Source organism: Pan paniscus, chromosome 20 (genome assembly GCF_029289425.2).
Source record: "Pan paniscus chromosome 20, NHGRI_mPanPan1-v2.0_pri, whole genome shotgun sequence".
NCBI lineage: Eukaryota > Metazoa > Chordata > Mammalia > Primates > Hominidae > Pan > Pan paniscus.
The window spans coordinates 46,127,419-46,146,584 of record NC_073269.2 but is presented as its reverse complement, the minus strand read 5'-3'; the positions used below and the strand labels follow the sequence as shown (position 1 = coordinate 46,146,584).

Below are 19,166 nucleotides of genomic sequence, written 5' to 3'. Positions count from 1 at the left end.
GCCCGCCACCATGCCCGACTAATTTTTTGTATTTTTAGTAGAGACGGGGTTTCACCGTGTTAGCCAGGATGGTCTCAATCTTCTGACCTCGTGATCCACCCGCCTCGGCTTCCCAAAGTGCTGGGATTACAAGCATGTGCCACCGCGCCCGGCCTACCCTTTTCATTTTATCTGAATTTTACATGTCTGAATATAACTTGGTTATTATCTGAATATAACTTGGTTATTATCTGAATATAACTCAGTTATATTTCCAAAGGCAGGCGCTACTATCATCTGCAATCTGCAGATCATGAAACTGAGCCATAAAGAGGTGAAGTAACTGCCCAGAGTCACACAGTTTGGAAACAGCACAAACGGGCTTCAAGCCCAGGCGATCTGCCCTTAGTTACCGTGTCACACCATTTCTCCTACAGCAGACGTTGAGTGGATATTTTGGAATGAATGAGTAAATGAAGAAAAGTGAATGAACCAATGAATGATGGCCCCAAAGCCATGCTGTGCCTCAGCTTCACAGACAAGGGGCCATCCTGCTAAGAGATGTCCCTTGTCTGTGATGTCTGCCAAACCCCTCTGTGCCCCGAACACCAGAGATGTGAGTCGGCTCCCACCCGTGGTGTCCCTGATGGCCGTTCCCTCTCTCCCCACAGCCGGAGCAGACAGTCCTCATTGACAACTGTCGGCAGCAGTGCACGTGCCATGCGGGTAAAGTCGTGGTGTGCCAGGAACACAGCTGCAAGCCGGGACAGGTGTGCCAGCCCTCCGGAGGCATCCTGAGCTGCGTCAACAAAGGTGCTGGGCTGGGCTGGGCTGGGACTGGGGCTGATGGGACTAGGGATGGAGGATGGGGACTCTGGGGCTGAGGGCAGTGTAACTGGGGTGTCCATGGTGGGAGGCGCACAGGACTAATGATTGAGGTTGCAGACCTGGGGAACCCTAGACCGGGTTTCACAGGGCCAGGGCCACCTACTTTGGGAGGTAGGGACCCTTAGGGAAAATCCAGGCTGTGGGGACCCTCAGAGGTAGTTTTCTCAGAGTGGATGTCAGAGACCCTCGGTATAAGGCAGGGACAGGCGCGCCTTTGCTCTAATGTGCTACATGGTAAATGTTTAAGCTCGCAGGCTCTAGGTTCTCGTTCCAGCTACTCACTCTGCCACTGTGGCATGAAAGCAGCCGTAGACTATGTAAGTGAAGAGGTCAGGCTCCTGTAAGACTTTAGAATACAAGAGCAGCAGCCTAGGGGGCCATCGTGAGCGGAACACTGATGTGTGGGATTGGGCTTGGGGTTCAGACACCAGCACCAAAGGGCAGGGGAGAGACTGGGATCCCAGGGGTAGGGACAGAGAGCAGAGTTCTGAGTCTCACGCACGGAGACCTCACCAAGGCAGGACATTGGATATGGGGACCCCTCTTAACTGGAAGATCAGGATTTCTAGGGGTATAGTCTCTGATGTGGGAATCCCCCAGACTAAATCTGGGACACAGCCACTCCCAGGGCTCATTTCTTAGGGTGAAAAGCAGAGAACTCTCCTCCCCCTAAGGATAAGAGAATGGGAGCTCCAGCACCAAGGAGTGGGGGCTAAGACTCTCAGGGCTGATGAGCAGGATAATGGGGACTCCCAGGAATGGGGGGTATATCACTTAGCATCTAGTCGAGAGACAGAAAGCGTACGGCCATTTGAATGAGGAAAGTTTAATTAAAGAATCATTTACTTATTAATAGGAGATTAACTATTAAGGGTAAAGAGGGTCTGGTGCCATGGCTCACACACCCAGAACTTTGGGAGGATCACTTGAGGCCAGGAGTTCGAGACCAGCCTGGGCAACATAGCGAGACCCCTGTCTCCACAAAAAATTGAAAATTAGCCAGGTGTGGTGATGCGTGCCTGTGGTCCCAGCTATTTAGGATGCTGAGGTAGGAGGATCAGTTGACCCCAGGATTTCGAGGCTGCAGTGAGCTACATGATTGCACCACTGCTCTCCAGCCTGGGCAAGACAGCAAGACCTTGTCTCTTTACAAACAAACAAATAAACAGAAATAAGAAACGGTAAAGAGAGCACTAAAGAATACCACCAAAGCATACACAGGAAGTAGCCCCCACTCTAGGGCTAAGGTGAAAGCCTCATGGAAGGGAGAAATTGGCCCCTCCTCTTCAAGGAGGGGAGAATCAGCCCCAAGGCTGAGTCCAGTCTCACTGCAGCTGTAGCCCACTGGGTGGCACAGAGGTTTCTGCAGGCTGGACTTGGCAAGAAGGGAACCCCTCACTGGGAAGCCAGCTGCGGCCAGTGGCACTCGCTGAATGTGGCCCCGCACCCTGGCCAGAGCTGGAAGGACCAAACTGGCTAGAAGCCAGACCAGGAGCCCCTCCCTCCTGCAGTGACTCTCCAGCGCCCTCTGTTGACAAAGCTTAACTCCGTGGGTGTATTTGAAGCTGAGAGGCGGTACATAGATAATGGACACAGGAGGAAGGAGATGTTTGAAGGCTGGCCTCTCCCACACAGGGGTTCCGCAAGCTGGGGTCACAGATGTAGTAACTGTACGAACAGGGTCTCGGACACAGAAACCCTCCAGGACAGGGCCTCAGCAGTGAGACACGCTCAAGGGTACTGTCTTGAATACAGCAACCCTCAGGGATGGAGTCTTGCACTGAGGGAGCCCAGCCCATGAGACTTAGCTAGTTAGGGTCTCAAACATTTCAAATCCTGCTGAGACCCTGGCGCTGGGCTCTTGCCAGAAGATCACCCCAGGGCCCTAGTCTTGGGCACAGAGGCCTCCAGGACCTAGAGAAATTGGAGACCAATTTCTCAAATGTGGAGACGTCCAGGGGGCTGAGGTCTCAGGCATGGGGGACCCTGAGACCTAGATCTTTTTTTTTTTTTTTTTTGAGCTAAGGTCTCACTCTGTGGCCCAGGCTAGAGTGTAGTGTAGCTTACTGCAGCCTCGATTTCCTGGGCTCAAACAATCCTCCCGCCTCAGCCTCCCGACTAGTGGGGGACTACAGGCACACACCACCATGCCTGGCTAATTTATTAATCTTTCTGTAGATATGGGGTCTTACTATGTTGCCCAGGCTGATCTCAAACTCCAGGGCTCAAGCGATCCTCCCACCTCAGCCTCTTAAAGTGCTGGGATTACAGGCCTGAGCCACCACACCTGGCCTGGGGCCCAGGTCTTGAACACAGAGAACCCTGGGGCTGGTGTCTCAGACATGAATGCTCTCAGGGCTGGCATCGCAGACACAAGGATGCCTGGAGCACAGATCTCAACTGGGGTCAAGTGCACCTTTTCTCTAAAGGGCTAGATGGTAAATGTTTAAGCTTGCAGGCTATACCTTCTGGATCACAACTACTCACTCTCCCACTGTGGTGTGAAAGCAGCCATAGCCTATGTAAGTGAAGAGGGTGAGGTTCCTATAAAACTTAAAATACAAGAACAGGGTGAAATCTCAAGCAAGGGCACCATGGAAAGTGCACCTTAAACAGACCCAGAGCCTTGGTCTTTGCCTTGGTCTTAAGTGCGTGGACTCCAGGATCTCAGTCTCACACAGCAAATGGCAGGGCCTCAGTCTCAGAGGCAGGGGAACTCTAGGTACTGGGTCTTGGCTGTACAGACCTCTGGGGCCCAGGTCTCAGGTATGGGACCTTTGACAGCCGAAACTTAGACACAGTCCACCATGGGGCCTCAGTGTCAGATGTGTGGGACTCCCAGGAGCTGGTCTTGAAAATAGCAGGCTGGGCATGATGGCTCATGCCTGTAATCCCAACACTCTGGGAGGCCAAGGTTGGCTGATCACTTGACGTCAGGAGCCCGAGACCAGCCTGGCCAACATGGTGAAACCCTGTCTCTACTAAAAATACAAAAATCAGCCAAGCATGCTGGTGGGCACCTATAATCCCAGCCACTCAGGAGGCTGAGTCAGGAGAATCACTGGAGCCCAGGAGGCAGAGGTTGCAGTGAGCCGAGATTGCACCATTGCTCTCCAGCCTGGGTGACAGAGAAAGACTCCATCTCAAAAAAACAACAAAACAAAAGAAAATATAAAAGCAAACTATAGGAAATGGGTGCTAGACATGAGGACTCTGGAATGTGGTCTTGCCTGCAGTAACCCTCAGATCCCTGGCACAGACTGGGGTAGATGTGGAGGGAGCGGCCATGCTTTACAATGGGCAGCCCCTCAAGGTCCTCCTCCCTCTTCTGTCCCCAGACCCGTGCCATGGCGTGACATGCCGGCCACAGGAGACATGCAAGGAGCAGGGTGGCCAGGGCGTGTGCCTGCCCAACTATGAGGCCACGTGCTGGCTGTGGGGCGACCCACACTACCACTCCTTCGATGGCCGGAAGTTTGACTTCCAGGGCACCTGTAACTATGTGCTGGCAACAACTGGCTGCCCGGGGGTCAGCACCCAGGGCCTGACACCCTTCACCGTCACCACCAAGAACGAGAACCGGGGCAACCCTGCTGTGTCCTACGTGAGAGTCGTCACCGTGGCTGCCCTCGGCACCAACATCTCCATCCACAAGGACGAGATCGGCAAAGTCCGGGTATGTGTGGCAGGATGGTCCCCTGAGGTCCCCAGGAGGGCAGGAGGGATCCTGACGACCACAGTTAGCAGCTCAAGGCTCTTTGTCTTCACCTGGGCCTGAAACAAACTGTCAACAAAAAGAATAATTGCAGCAAAAATATCACCCTGTTACTGGGAATTAAATGAGCCTAGCCCCTTGCAAAGGGCTTTAACATGGACCTCAGCATTTGCCTTTTTTATAGACCTGGGTTTCAATCCAGCCTCTCCTCCTTATGAGCTATGTGATGCTGGGCAGTTCACTTGGTAGGCCTCAGTTTCCTCATCTGTGAAGTGGGCATCATATCAGGGCCTCCCCCACAGCAAGGCGGTGCATGTCACATGCTGAGCTCAGAGTCTAGTCCAGGTGAACAGTCGTTTGAGTGTCTGTGAGGGAACAAGTGAGAGGCCCAGAGACCAGGACACGGAGAGAAATACAGGGAGATCGGGCCAGGTGCGGTGGCTTACGCCTGTAATCCCAGCACTCTGGGAGGCTGAGGCGGGTGGATCACCTGAGATTAGTAGTTCGAGACCAGCCTGGCCGATATGGTGACACCCCCATCTCTACTAAAAATACAAAAATTAGCTGGGTGTGGTGGTGCTACTGTATTCCCAGCTACTCTGGAAACTGAGGCAGGAGAATCACTTGAACCTGGGAGGCGGAGGTTACAAGAGCCAAGATTTCCACACTGTACTGCAGCCTGGGTGACAGAGCGAGGATCTGTCTCAAAAAAAAAAAAAAAGAAAAGAAATATAGGGAGATATGTAGGGAGATCCGAGGAGACAGATGGGCTATCCTTTCTGCCCAGGGAAATGGAGATGGAGCTTAATGGTAGCTCACAGAGAGAAAATGAGGGATGGAGCAGAGTAGGCACTGGATAAATGATAGTGAGTGAGTAGAAGAGACACACAGAGAATGAGGGTAGGAGGGAGAAAGGGAAGAGGAGGGAGAGATAGACAGAGAGACAGAAAGAGAGAGAGAGAGAGAAGACCAAGTGATATAGTCTTAGGTGAAGACAGAGGGAGAGAGACACAGAGAGACAGAGAGACAGAGGAGGGAGATAGAGATCAAGGGAGAAGATCTAGAAAAAGTAAAGTGAGGTTTCATTCCCCAAGACCTGGGCTAGAACAACTGTCCACAGTGTGTCAGATGACAATCCAACTATCGGAGAAAGGCCTTGGCCTCTCCCAGCCCCCGGTGGGATGAGAGAGAGGGAGGCAGAGGGCCAGAGCTGGGGCCGTAAAACCTCCAGTGACCCGTTTGCCTTCCCTCCTTCCCCCAGGTGAACGGTGTGCTCACAGCCTTGCCTGTCTCCGTGGCCGACGGGCGGATTTCAGTGACCCAGGGTGCATCGAAGGCACTGCTGGTGGCTGACTTTGGACTGCAAGTGAGCTATGACTGGAACTGGCGGGTAGACGTGACGCTGCCCAGCAGCTATCATGGCGCAGTGTGCGGGCTCTGCGGTAACATGGACCGCAACCCCAACAATGACCAGGTCTTCCCTAATGGCACACTGGCTCCCTCCATACCCATCTGGGGCGGCAGCTGGCGAGCCCCAGGCTGGGACCCACTGTGTTGGGATGAATGTCGGGGGTCCTGCCCAACGTGCCCTGAGGACCGGTTGGAGCAGTACGAGGGCCCTGGCTTCTGCGGACCCCTGGCCCCCGGCACAGGGGGCCCCTTCACCACCTGCCATGCTCATGTGCCACCTGAGAGCTTCTTCAAGGGCTGTGTTCTGGACGTCTGCATGGGTGGTGGGGACCATGACATTCTTTGCAAGGCTCTGGCTTCCTACGTGGCCGCCTGCCAGGCCGCTGGGATTGTCATCGAAGACTGGCGGGCACAGGTCGGCTGTGGTGAGTGTTGGGGGAGCAGAGGCGGGGCGGGGGGCGGGGTCCCGTCTCTTTAGGGCTGGTTTGGTTTCACTCTGGTCCTTCTGGGTCTCTGTTTTCTTTTCTCTCTGTTTGTCTCTCTGTCTCTTGGTGCTTATCTCTGGGCCTCGCTTTGCTTGTCTCTATCTGTCTGTTTCTCATTCTCTAGCTCCCTCAGTTTCTGCTTGGGTCTCCTGGTGTCTCGCTTTCTCCCATTTCTTTCTCTGTGTCCTCTCTCTGTGTCTTGTTTTCTGTCTCCCCCTTTCTCTGTCTGCTCCCTAGTGTCTCCCTCTGTCTCCTCACACCCTGTCCTGGTACCCCACCCCTAACACCCTTCTCTCTGTTTCTCTCCTTCCTGCTCCTTCATCTGCCCACAGAGATCACCTGCCCAGAAAACAGCCACTATGAGGTCTGTGGCCCACCCTGCCCGGCCAGCTGTCCATCCCCTGCACCCCTTACGACCCCAGCCGTATGCGAGGGCCCCTGTGTGGAGGGCTGCCAGTGCGACGCGGGTTTCGTGTTAAGTGCTGACCGCTGTGTTTCCCTCAACAACGGCTGCGGCTGCTGGGCCAATGGCACCTACCACGAGGCGGGCAGTGAGTTTTGGGCTGATGGCACCTGCTCCCAGCGGTGTCGCTGCGGGCCTGGGGGTGGCTCGCTGGTCTGCACACCTGCCAGCTGTGGGCTGGGTGAAGTGTGTGGCCTCCTGCCATCCGGCCAGCACGGCTGCCAGCCTATCAGCACAGCTGAGTGCCAGGCGTGGGGTGACCCCCATTACGTCACTCTGGATGGGCACCGATTTGATTTCCAAGGCACCTGCGAGTACCTGCTGAGTGCACCCTGCCACGGACCACCCTTGGGGACTGAGAACTTCACTGTCACTGTAGCCAATGAGCACCGGGGCAGCCAGGCTGTCAGCTACACCCGCAGTGTCACCCTGCAAATCTACAACCACAGCCTGATACTGAGTGCCCGCTGGCCCCAGAAGTTACAGGTGAGGAGGGCTGTGGGCCAGTCAGGAGCAAGTGCCAGCTCTGGGGTTGCCTGAGATGATAAGGGCTTCACCATTCCCCTGGGCACCTTTCACAGCTTAGCTGGGGCATGATGGAAGGGTCAGAGTGTAGGCCTAGGAGCCTGATGGCTTGGCACAGCGGCTTCTTCCTCTCTGAGCCTAGTGTATTCCTCTGTAAACTGGTCTAAGAAAAGTACCTGTTTTTGAGAAGGATGAGGAGTCAGTGACATGAGCCAATAGAGGCTCTTTGTTTTTCTTTTCCTTCCTTCCTTCGTTCCTTCCTTCGTTCCTTCCTTCCTTCCTTCCTTCCTTCCTTCCTTCCTTTCTTTCTTTCTTTCTTTTCTTAGCCTGACTCTGTTGCCCAGGCTGGAGTGCAGTGACAGGATTAGGGCTCACTGTAGCCTGGAACTCCTGGGCTCAATCCATCCTCCTGCCTTGGCCTCCGCCTCCCGAGTATCTGTGACTAAAGGCACACGCCACCACACTGGCTAATTTTTCATTTTTTTGTAGAGATGGGGGTCTCACTATGTTGCCCAGGCTGATCTGAACTTCCGGCGTCAAGCGATCCTCCCATCTCGTCCTTCCAAAGTACTGGGATTGCAGGCTTTGCCACCAGGCCCGGCCTATAGATGCTGGTTATTATTTTCAGCGGGAGGTGACATGCTCTGGGTCCCACAGCTAGTAGGTAGTGGGGCCAGGATTCAAACCCGTGTTTGCTCCGTTCACCGCTCCCCCCCTGCCCGCAGGTGGACGGCGTGTTCGTCGCTCTGCCCTTCCAGGTGGACTCGCTCCTGCACGCACACCTGAGCGGCGCCGACGTGGTGGTGACCACAACCTCAGGGCTCTCGCTGGCTTTCGATGGGGACAGCTTCGTGCGCCTGCGCGTGCCAGCGGCGTACGCGGGCTCTCTCTGTGGCTTATGCGGGAACTACAACCAGGACCCCGCAGACGACCTGAAGGCTGTGGGCGGGAAGCCCGCCGGATGGCAGGTGGGCGGCGCCCAGGGCTGCGGAGAATGTGTGTCCAAGCCATGCCCGTCGCCGTGCACCCCAGAGCAGCAGGAGTCCTTCGGCGGCCCGGACGCGTGCGGCGTGATCTCCGCCACCGACGGCCCGCTGGCGCCCTGCCACGGCCTTGTGCCGCCCGCGCAGTACTTCCAGGGCTGCTTGCTGGACGCCTGCCAAGTTCAGGGCCATCCTGGAGGCCTCTGTCCTGCAGTGGCCGCCTACGTGGCAGCCTGTCAGGCCGCTGGGGCCCAGCTCGGCGAGTGGAGGCGGCCGGACTTCTGTCGTGAGTACTGCTCCATGCATGGTCCCCATAGTAGGGTCTCTCCCTGCCCTTCCCAGGACTGTAGGACAGCAGCCCCTTCCTCCTCCATGGGGCTCAGGGGCCACCTTCCTTCCTCTGAGCTCGGTATCTCCTGTCAGGAAACACCTTGGCACTCACACACTGAAATGCCCCAAGTCAGGTACTGCAGTGAGAGAGAGTCAGTTAGAAACACCTAGTCAGAGTGTGGGCGCGGTGGCTCACGCCTGTAATCCCAGCACTTTGGGAGGCGTAGGCGGGTGGATCACCTGAGGTCACGAGGTCGAGACTAGCCCGGCCAACATGGTGAAACCCCACCTCTACTAAAACTACAAAAATTATCCTGGTGTGGTGGTGGGCGCCTGTAATCTCATCTAATCGGGAGGCTGAGGTAGGAGAATCACTGGAACCCAGGAGGCAGAGGTTGCAATGAGCCAAGATGGTGCCACTGCCCTTCAGCCTGGGCGATAGAGACTCCATCTCAAAAACAAACAAACAAACAAACAAACAAAGAAAAAGGAAAAAAAGAAAGAAAAGAAACACCTAGTCAGAAACACCTAGACTGAAACCCAGGGTCCAGGACACTCTTGGGGATTGGTGATCCATGCTCTCAGATATCCAAGGCATGTAGATTGAGATGGCTGACCCTGCCTCTGTCACATAGCAGAGTACCCCTGGTTAGGAAGACCTAGTGAGTTTCAGCTGGTCAGAGGGCCCAGGTCTGTTGCACACACTGAAATACACCTAGTCCCATAGAATTACTCACATACCTTCAGTGGTATCTGCTTAAATTTTATACTAACTGGTCAGATACACTCAGAAAGAATCAGGATCCTGACATAGCCCTGGGCAGATCCACACAGATGCATAGTTAGATAGTCCTAGGCTGTTCCCTTCAGGCAGGTCTCCTGGTCACAGGTATCCTGCCAGCTTCACCCAGGCACACCCTTAGACAGACCATGTCAGAAGAACTCTGGGAGATGCTCCATATCAGATACCCACAGCTGGGTGCCCTCAGACAGAGTCATACCCTGAGATACATGTGGCCCCATACCCCAGTCACTTTCACACCCTGAGATACCCATAGTCAGTTCTGATCTTGCATACCCCGAATAGATATAAGTGATCCATTTCACCCAGGTAAGCCTGGCTTACATAGTAAGACCCCATCTCTACAAAAAATAATAATAAATCAGCCAGATGTGGTGGCTCACACCTGCAGTCCCAGCTAATCAGGAGGCTGAGGCCAGAGGATTGCTTGAGGTTTAGGTGGAGGCTGCAGCGAGCTGTGATTGCGCCTCTGCACTCTAGCCTGGGTGAGATAGAGTGAGAGCCTGTCTCAAAAAAAAAAAAAAAAAAATTCAGGCAAGCAGAGTCATTTGATCTTAAGAAATATTTGGTCAGAGAGTCCTGGGCATGTCCCCTCCCATTCCAGGTCCCACGCTGAGTCCCCCAGTTAGATGTCCTGGATCACATGTGCATACCCAGAGACGCCCAAGTTGACGTGAGCAGTTTTCCCACTCAGGGCCTCCCCAGACCCTGACTCAAACACCTACGTGGCTCACGCCCACCTTGTCCCCACAGCCTTCCAGTGCCCTGCCCACAGCCACTACGAGCTCTGTGGTGACTCCTGCCCCGTGAGCTGCCCGAGCCTGTCGTCACCCAAGGGCTGTGAGTCGGCCTGCCGTGAAGGCTGTGTCTGCGATGCTGGCTTCGTGCTCAGTGGTGACACGTGTGTACCTGTGGGCCAGTGTGGCTGCCTCCACGATGACCGCTACTACCCACTGGGCCAGACTTTCTACCCTGGCCCTGGGTGTGATTCCCTTTGCCACTGCCAGGAGGGCGGTGAGGTGTCCTGTGAGCCCTCCAGCTGCGGCCCGCATGAGACCTGCCGGCCATCCGGTGGCAGCTTGGGCTGCGTGGCCATGGGCTCTACCACCTGCCAGGCGTCGGGAGATCCCCACTACACCACCTTCGATGGCCGCCGCTTCGACTTCATGGGCACTTGCGTGTATGTGCTGGCTCAGACCTGCGGCACCCGACCTGGCCTACATCGGTTTGCCGTCCTGCAGGAGAACGTGGCCTGGGGTAATGGGCGAGTCAGTGTGACCAGGGTGATCACGGTCCAGGTGGCAAACTTCACCCTGCGGCTGGAGCAGAGGCAGTGGAAGGTCACGGTGAGAGCGGATGGGGAGCAGGGGCGAGGGGCCTGTGGGTGGGTGGGGCACAGGCAGCGCTCAGCCCAGGAGTTGGGGGCACAGAGATGAGAGTGCATGTGCGAGGCCTGGGGTCCCTGAGAACAGAAGATGCCAGTCAGAACCCGGAGTGGGAAGCCAATGAGGGAGGTGTCATCAGGCACTTGGGAGCTGCTCCCCCATCTCTGTCCCTCAGTCTCCACCCTCACTTCACCTCCATGCATTGACTTTTCTCTCCACATCTCTCCCACCCTTTCCTCTCTCCCACTCCATCCTCTCCCTACCTCAATCCTGGATTCTGCCCTATTCACCTCCCTAGTCTGCCACTCATTGGCAGGATGTGGTGCCATCAGAGGTTGCGAAAGTGCAAAGCTGGAGAAGCTTCATGGACAGAGGACAATCTGTGGGTGACACTCTCACCCCCTTAACAACAACAACAGCAGCTATAGTTTCTATACAGCTGACTGCACACCTTTTGGCTGCCAGGCACTTCATGTCCATGGTGTCTGTATGCTTGCAACAGGGGCTGCAGGCACTATGACTTGCTTTATTTTTCAGAGTGGGATGGCCCATCACTGGCCCATAGTCCCCCAGCAAAGGTGGAGCTTGAACCCCGTGCTGCTCTGCAGTGCTTTTCTTACCGAGAAGATTTGGTCTCATGTGGAGACTGGCATCTGAGTTACAGTGGAGGGGTTTCCCCTGAGATCCCACTGAAACACAGACACGCAGCTGTTTTTCTAGTGGCAGTATTGGTGAAGGTGCTGATAAATTACTGACTTAATCTGGTGAACTGGACAGGCATGACTTTTTTTAATTTTTTTTTGAGACAGAGTCTCGCTTTGTCACCCAGACTACAGTGCAGTAGCGTGATCTCGGCTCACTGCAACCTCTGCCTCCCAGGTTCAAGTGATTCTCTTGCCTCAGCCTCCAGAGTAGCTGGGATTACAAGTGTGCAGCACTACGCCCAGCAAAATTTTGTATTTTTAGTGGAGATGGGGTTTCGCCATGTTGGCCAGGCTGGTCTCGAACTCCTGAGCTCAGTGATCTGCCGGCCTCAGCCTCCCAAAGTGCCACGATTAGAGGCATGAGTCATTGTGCCCGGCCAACATGCAGGACTTAATTGAATATATTCCGTAATGTTTCCCAAGCTCCTAGAATAGCCCCTGACATACAGCGCCTAAATACATAGGATTTGTTGGTGTTCTTGTTATTTGCTTCTTACTGAAGGGGGCCAGCCCCTCCACACCTGTGGGTGTTTCTCGTCAGGTGGGATGAGAAAAGAAATAAGACACAGAGACAAAGTAGAGAGAAAGAACAGTGGGCCCAGGGGACCTGCACTCAGCATCTTGAGGACCCCTGCGGGCACTGGTCTGAGTTCCCTCAGTATTTATTGATCACTATCTCTACTATCTTGGAGAGGGGGATGTGGCAGAACAGTAGGGTAATAGTGGGGAGAGGGTCAACAGGAAAACATGTGAGCAAAGGTCTCTGTGTCATAAATAAGTTTAACGAAAGGTGCTGTGCTTTGATGTGCACGTACACAAACATCTTCCGTGCATTAAAGAGCAGTATTGCCACTAGCATGTCTCACCTCCAGCCCTAAGGCGGTTTTCTCCTATCTCAGTAAATAGAACATACAATTGGGTTTTACACCCAGACATTCCAATACCTGGCTTTCCTGGGAAGAGGTCCCTGCAGCCTGGCCTCCTTCTGCAGTGTATTGTGTCCCTGGGTACTCGAGATTAGAGAATGGTGATGACTTTTATCAAGCATGGTGCCTTCAAGCACTTTTTTCACAAAGCACATCCTGCACAGCCCTAAATCCATTAAACTTTGAGTCAACACAGCACATGTCTCTGCAAGCACAGAATTGGGGCTAGGGTTACAGATTAACAGCATCTCAAGGCAGAAGAATTTCTCTTAGTACAGAATAAAATGGAGTTTCTTTTTTTCTTTCTTTCTTTCTTTTTTTTTTTGAGACGGAGTCTCACTCTTTCGCCCAGGCTGGAGTGCAGTGGCAAGATCTTGGCTCACTGCAAGCTCATCCTCCTGGATTCACGCCATTCTCCTGCCTCAGCCTCCCGAGTAGCTGGGACTACAGGCGCCCGCCACCACGCCCGGCTAATTTTTTTTTGTATTTTTAGTAGAGGCGGGGTTTCACTGTGTTAACCAGGATGGTCGCCATCTCCTGACCTCGTGATCCGCCCGCCTCAGCCTCCCAAAGTGCTGGGATTACAGGCGTGAGCCACCGCGCCCAGCCCCAAAATGGGGTTTCTTATGTCTACTTCTTTCTACATAGACACAGTAACAGTCTGATCTCTCTTTCTTTTCCCCATACTTACTGAATCCCCCAGCTTCTCTACAAATGTGGGAGCTCTTATTATCTCCCAGTTTACAGCTGAGGAAACTGAGGCAAGGCTAAGTCAGTTGCCCTTACCCACCGCCCAGCCCTGCTTGGGAAGTGTGGCAGTTGACCATCTTTTTAGGAGACTCAGCCAGGAGCATGTCTTTCTCCTGCCTTCTCCTCTGATTCTTCACATTTCCAAAAGAATCCTGTGTGCACTGTCTGTGATAAGGAAGGGTGAGCAAGCATGTTAATCAGGGGTTAATTTATTTATTTTTTTAGAGACAGGGTCTTGCTCTATCACTGAGGCTGGAGTGCGGTGGTGTGATCCTAGCTCACTGCAGCCTCGAACTCCTGGGCTCAAGCAATCCTACCACTTCAGCCTCCTGAGTGGCTGGGACTACAGGCATGTACCACCATGCCCAGTTAATTTGTTTTCTTTTTTATTTTGTAGAGACAGGATCTCGATATATTGCTTAGGCTGACCTTGAACTCCTGGGCTCAAGTGATCTTCCCGCCTTGGCCTCTCAAAGTGCTGGGATTATAGACATGAGCCACTGTGCCCAGCCCACGGGTGGATTTACAAGGCTTTGTTGGTGCCTATTAACCTTAAACTGAAACCACTGGTCCTCAGCTCATAGGTTTAAGTTCATTTCCCCGAGAATTTAGCCTAACTTTCCACTCACTGATGCTTTAAAGCAAAAACCTGTGGTGTCTGTTTACTCTTCAAAAGAAAAACCTCCATTCATAGCTGCTAATAACAGCAAATGCTCCTGAAGCATGCATGCTATGCCAGCCACGTTTCTCAGCACTTTACGAATATTAATTTATCTGATCCTGACAACAGTTCTGTGGGGCAAACACCTTATTCCCGCCTGATAGATGAGGAAACAGAAACAGGGAGAGGTGACTCACTTGCCCAAGGTCACAAAGAGGGTAAGGGGGAAACTGTTTGAACTCGGGCAAGTGGCTCTGGGGGCGATCATTGCTTATTAATGACTGCAGCAAGTGGTAAACAAAGGATAGCTGGAGGCTTGTTACTTCATCGAGACCTGTATTTGTTTCCCATGGCTGCCATAACAAATTACCACGAGCTTGGTGGCTTAAAACAATAGAAATGTATGTTCCACAGTCCTGGGTGCCAGAAGTTCAACATCAAGGTGTCGGCAGGGCCGCACCCCCTCCAAAGACACTGGTTGGGGGATCTTCCTTTCCCTTCCCAGCTCTGCAGACTCCAGGTTCTGTGGGCTTGTGACAACACCATTCTAATCCCTGCCTTCATCTTCATGTGGCCTTTTCTGTATGTCTCTTTGTCTTTTTCTTTCTGGCTCTTATAAGGACACTTGTCATTGGAGTTAGGGCCCAGTTTAATCCAGGATAATCTCATGTTGAGATTATTACCCTGATTACATCTGCAAAGAACTTTATTCCAAGTAAGCTCACGTTACGGGATTCTGGGTGAATATGTCTTTTATGGACCACCATTCAATCCACTATCAGGCCCTATTATTCTACCAACTTTAGAGATACAAAAAGTGAAGCCCTGAGAGGTGTGGTCACACAGATCTTCAACATCAGGCATGGGCTTGAACTAGGGTCCCACCCCAACTCAAAGTCTACTTTCTGAAGCGTGGCCTGCCTCTCTTGCCTCCCAGATGAACGGTGTGGACATGAAGCTGCCCGTGGTGCTGGCCAACGGCCAGATCCGTGCCTCCCAGCATGGTTCAGATGTTGTGATTGAGACCGACTTCGGCCTGCGTGTGGCCTACGACCTTGTGTACTATGTGCGGGTCACCGTCCCCGGAAACTACTACCAGCAGATGTGTGGCCTGTGTGGGAACTACAACGGCGACCCCAAGGATGACTTCCAGAAGCCCAATGGCTCGCAGGCAGGCAACGCCAATGAGTTCGGCAACTCCTGGGAGGAGGTGGTGCCCGACTCTCCCTGCCTGCCACCCACCCCTTGCCCGCCGGGGAGCGAGGGCTGCAACTCCAGCAGCGAGTGTCCTCCCGAGCTGGAGAAGAAGTATCAGAAGGAGGAGTTCTGTGGGCTCCTCTCCAGCCCCACAGGGCCACTGTCCTCCTGCCACAAGCTGGTGGATCCCCAGGGTCCCTTGGAAGATTGCGTCTTTGATCTCTGCCTGGGTGGTGGGAACCTGAGCATTCTCTGCAGCAACATCCATGCCTACGTGAGTGCTTGCCAGGCGGCTGGAGGCCACGTGGAGCCCTGGAGGAATGAAACTTTCTGTCGTGAGTGAGGGAGAGCCGGAGGGGCAGGGAGGGGAGAGCTTGAGGCACAGAAGGGGTAGACCCTGGGCCTTGCAGCCCCTCCCTCCCCAGGGCTCTGATCGGCACCCCCTCTTTGCAGCCATGGAGTGCCCTCTGAACAGTCACTACGAGCTCTGTGCAGACACCTGCTCCCTGGGCTGCTCGGCTCTCAGTGCCCCTCTGCAGTGCCCAGATGGGTGTGCTGAGGGCTGCCAGTGTGACTCCGGCTTCCTCTACAACGGCCAAGCCTGCGTGCCCATCCAGCAATGTGGCTGCTACCACAATGGTGTCTACTTTGAGGTAGGAACCTAGTCATCTGGGGCAGAATATGGGGCCTCACCCCTCACTCTGCTCATCAGCCCCACAGCCTACTTGGCCTCTTATTTATTTCTTTTAGAGTCAGGGTCTCACTCTTGTCACCCAGGCTGGAGTGCAGTGGTACCATCATAGTTCACTGCAGCCCCAAATTCCTTGGCTCAAGCAATCCTTCACCTCACCTCCCAAGTACCTGGGACTATAGGCGTGCACCACCAAGCCCAGCGAATTTTTAATTTTCCTGTGGACACATAGAGATGGGGGCGTCTCACTATGTTGCTCAGGCTGGTCGTGAACTCCAGGCCTCAAGCCATCCTCCCGCCTTGGCCACCCAAAGTGCTGGGATTAATGGCATGAGCCACCAGGCCTGACCCACTGAGCCTGTTTTTTTTTTTTTTTTTTTAAGATATAGTCTTGCTCTGTTGACCAGGCTGGAGTGCAACCTCCGCCTCTCGGGTTCAAGCTCACTGCAACCTCAGCATCCCAGGTTGAAGCAATTCTCTTGTCTCAGCCTCCCGAGTAGCTAGGAGTACAGGCACGTGGCACCATGCCCGGCTAATTTTTTGTATTTTGGTAGAGGTGGAGTTTTGTCATATTGGCCAGGCTGCTCTCGAACTCCTGACTTCAAGTGATCCTCCTGCCTTGGCCTCCCAAAGTGCGAGCATTACTGGTGTGAGCCACCACAGCTAGTCCACTCATTCTCTTCAATGTCTCTTGTATCCACTCCTTTCCCTGTCCCCATGGCCCTCCCTTGGTCCAGCTGGTCCTCTCCCACCTGGGTCCCTCCCAGCTCCTACCTCTGCTCCCTCTGGTCCACCCTCCACGTGGCAGTGATAAAGAGCTTTCTAAATATGACCACGGGCTCTGAAGCTTTAAACCCTCCCCTGACTCCCCAGGTCAAGTGTGGCTTTGCCTTCCAGGTCTGGACAAAGGGAGCCTTTCTGACCACAAAGACAAGATTTTCATGTGTTATACCAGCTGCTAACACCCTCTACTTCCCTCTCCCACTCTGTCCCTGTTGGTCCTTTTTCTTTGACTGGAGCATGTTTGTCTAATGTCCGTCTCCCTTGCAGGACTGTGAGCTCTCCTAGGGGTGGAACCCTCTCTCTGTTGTTCTTCTCACATAAATAATATTAATAATAACAGAAAATGTGTAGATAGTGCTTACTATGTATCTGGTACCGTTTTAAGTGCTATGTGTGCATATTTTTATATATGCATTACATATCTAAAAACTTTTTATTCTGAAAACGTTCAAACCTGCAAAAATCAAGAGAAAAGTGGAATGACTGTCCATGTACTTACCCATCACTTAGCTTCAAAAATAAGCCACGTTCTCCGGATCTTGTTTGATGTCTACCCCACGTACCTCTCCTATCTGAATGTTTTAAAGGAAACCCTTTTCTGTTTTTTTTTTTTTTCTTTGAGATGGAGTCTCGCTCTGTCACTCAGGCTGGAGTGCAGTGGTGCAGTTTTGCCTCACTGCGAGCTCCACCTCCCGCGTTCACACCATTCTCCTGCCTCAGCCTCCGGAGTAGCTGGGACTATAGGCGCCCGCCACCACGCCCGACTAATTTTTTGTATTTTTAGTAGAGACGGGGTTTCACCGTGTTAGCCAGGATGGTCTCAATCTTCTGACCTCGTGATCCACCCGCCTCGGCTTCCCAAAGTGCTGGGATTACAAGCATGAGCCACCGCGCCCGGCCTACCCTTTTCATTTTATCTGAATTTTACATGTCTGAATATAACTTGGTTATTATCTGAATATAACTTGGTTATTATCTGAATATAACTCAGTTATATTTCCAAAGGCAGGCGCTACTATCATCTGCAATCTGCAGATCATGAAACTGAGCCATAAAGAGGTGAAGTAACTGCCCAGAGTCACACAGTTTGGAAACAGCACAAACGGGCTTCAAGCCCAGGCGATCTGCCCTTAGTTACCGTGTCACACCATTTCTCCTACAGCAGACGTTGAGTGGATATTTTGGAATGAATGAGTAAATGAAGAAAAGTGAATGAACCAATGAATGATGGCCCCAAAGCCATGCTGTGCCTCAGCTTCACAGACAAGGGGCCATCCTGCTAAGAGATGTCCCTTGTCTGTGATGTCTGCCAAACCCCTCTGTGCCCAGAACACCAGAGATGTGAGTCGGCTCCCACCCGTGGTGTCCCTGATGGCCGTTCCCTCTCTCCCCACAGCCGGAGCAGACAGTCCTCATTGACAACTGTCGGCAGCAGTGCACATGCCATGCGGGTAAAGTCGTGGTGTGCCAGGAACACAGCTGCAAGCCGGGACAGGTGTGCCAGCCCTCCGGAGGCATCCTGAGCTGCGTCAACAAAGGTGCTGGGCTGGGCTGGGCTGGGACTGGGGCTGATGGGACTAGGGATGGAGGATGGGGACTCTGGGGCTGAGGGCAGTGTAACTGGGGTGTCCATGGTGGGAGGCGCACAGGACTAATGATTGAGGTTGCAGACCTGGGGAACCCTAGACCGGGTTTCACAGGGCCAGGGCCACCTACTTTGGGAGGTAGGGACCCTTAGGGAAAATCCAGGCTGTGGGGACCCTCAGAGGTAGTTTTCTCAGAGTGGATGTCAGAGACCCTCGGTATAAGGCAGGGACAGGCGCGCCTTTGCTCTAATGTGCTACATGGTAAATGTTTAAGCTCGCAGGCTCTAGGTTCTCGTTCCAGCTACTCACTCTGCCACTGTGGCATGAAAGCAGCCGTAGACTATGTAAGTGAAGAGGTCAGGCTCCTGTAAGACTTTAGAATACAAGAGCAGCAGCCTAGGGGGCCATCGTGAGCGGAACACTGATGTGTGGGATTGGGCTTGGGGTTCAGACACCAGCACCAAAGGGCAGGGGAGAGACTGGGATCCCAGGGGTAGGGACAGAGAGCAGAGTTCTGAGTCTCACGCACGGAGACCTCACCAAGGCAGGACATTGGATATGGGGACCCCTCTTAACTGGAAGATCAGGATTTCTAGGGGTATAGTCTCTGATGTGGGAATCCCCCAGACTAAATCTGGGACACAGCCACTCCCAGGGCTCATTTCTTAGGGTGAAAAGCAGAGAACTCTCCTCCCCCTAAGGATAAGAGAATGGGAGCTCCAGCACCAAGGAGTGGGGGCTAAGACTCTCAGGGCTGATGAGCAGGATAATGGGGACTCCCAGGAATGGGGGGTATATCACTTAGCATCTAGTCGAGAGACAGAAAGCGTACGGCCATTTGAATGAGGAAAGTTTAATTAAAGAATCATTTACTTATTAATAGGAGATTAACTATTAAGGGTA

The 19,166-nt window shown here is 53.3% G+C and overlaps 1 protein-coding gene across 4 annotated transcripts in view; it reads left to right on the top strand.

Annotated features, from left to right (window-relative positions):
* Positions 1-19,166, top strand: part of FCGBP (Fc gamma binding protein) — a 106,377-nt gene that overhangs the window by 51,886 nt on the left and 35,325 nt on the right. For 3 of the 4 annotated variants that reach the window (XM_063600264.1, XM_055103614.2, XM_055103615.2), the window contains 9 exons: positions 651-792; positions 4,206-4,543; positions 5,844-6,417; positions 6,810-7,426; positions 8,191-8,734; positions 10,334-10,926; positions 14,944-15,538; positions 15,657-15,856; positions 18,074-18,215. In XM_063600264.1, the coding sequence (XP_063456334.1) occupies positions 651-792; positions 4,206-4,543; positions 5,844-6,417; positions 6,810-7,426; positions 8,191-8,734; positions 10,334-10,926; positions 14,944-15,538; positions 15,657-15,856; positions 18,074-18,215 (3,745 nt within the window). The remainder of the gene's footprint in view (positions 1-650; positions 793-4,205; positions 4,544-5,843; positions 6,418-6,809; positions 7,427-8,190; positions 8,735-10,333; positions 10,927-14,943; positions 15,539-15,656; positions 15,857-18,073; positions 18,216-19,166) is intronic. The other variant, XM_063600265.1, reaches the window with a different exon arrangement.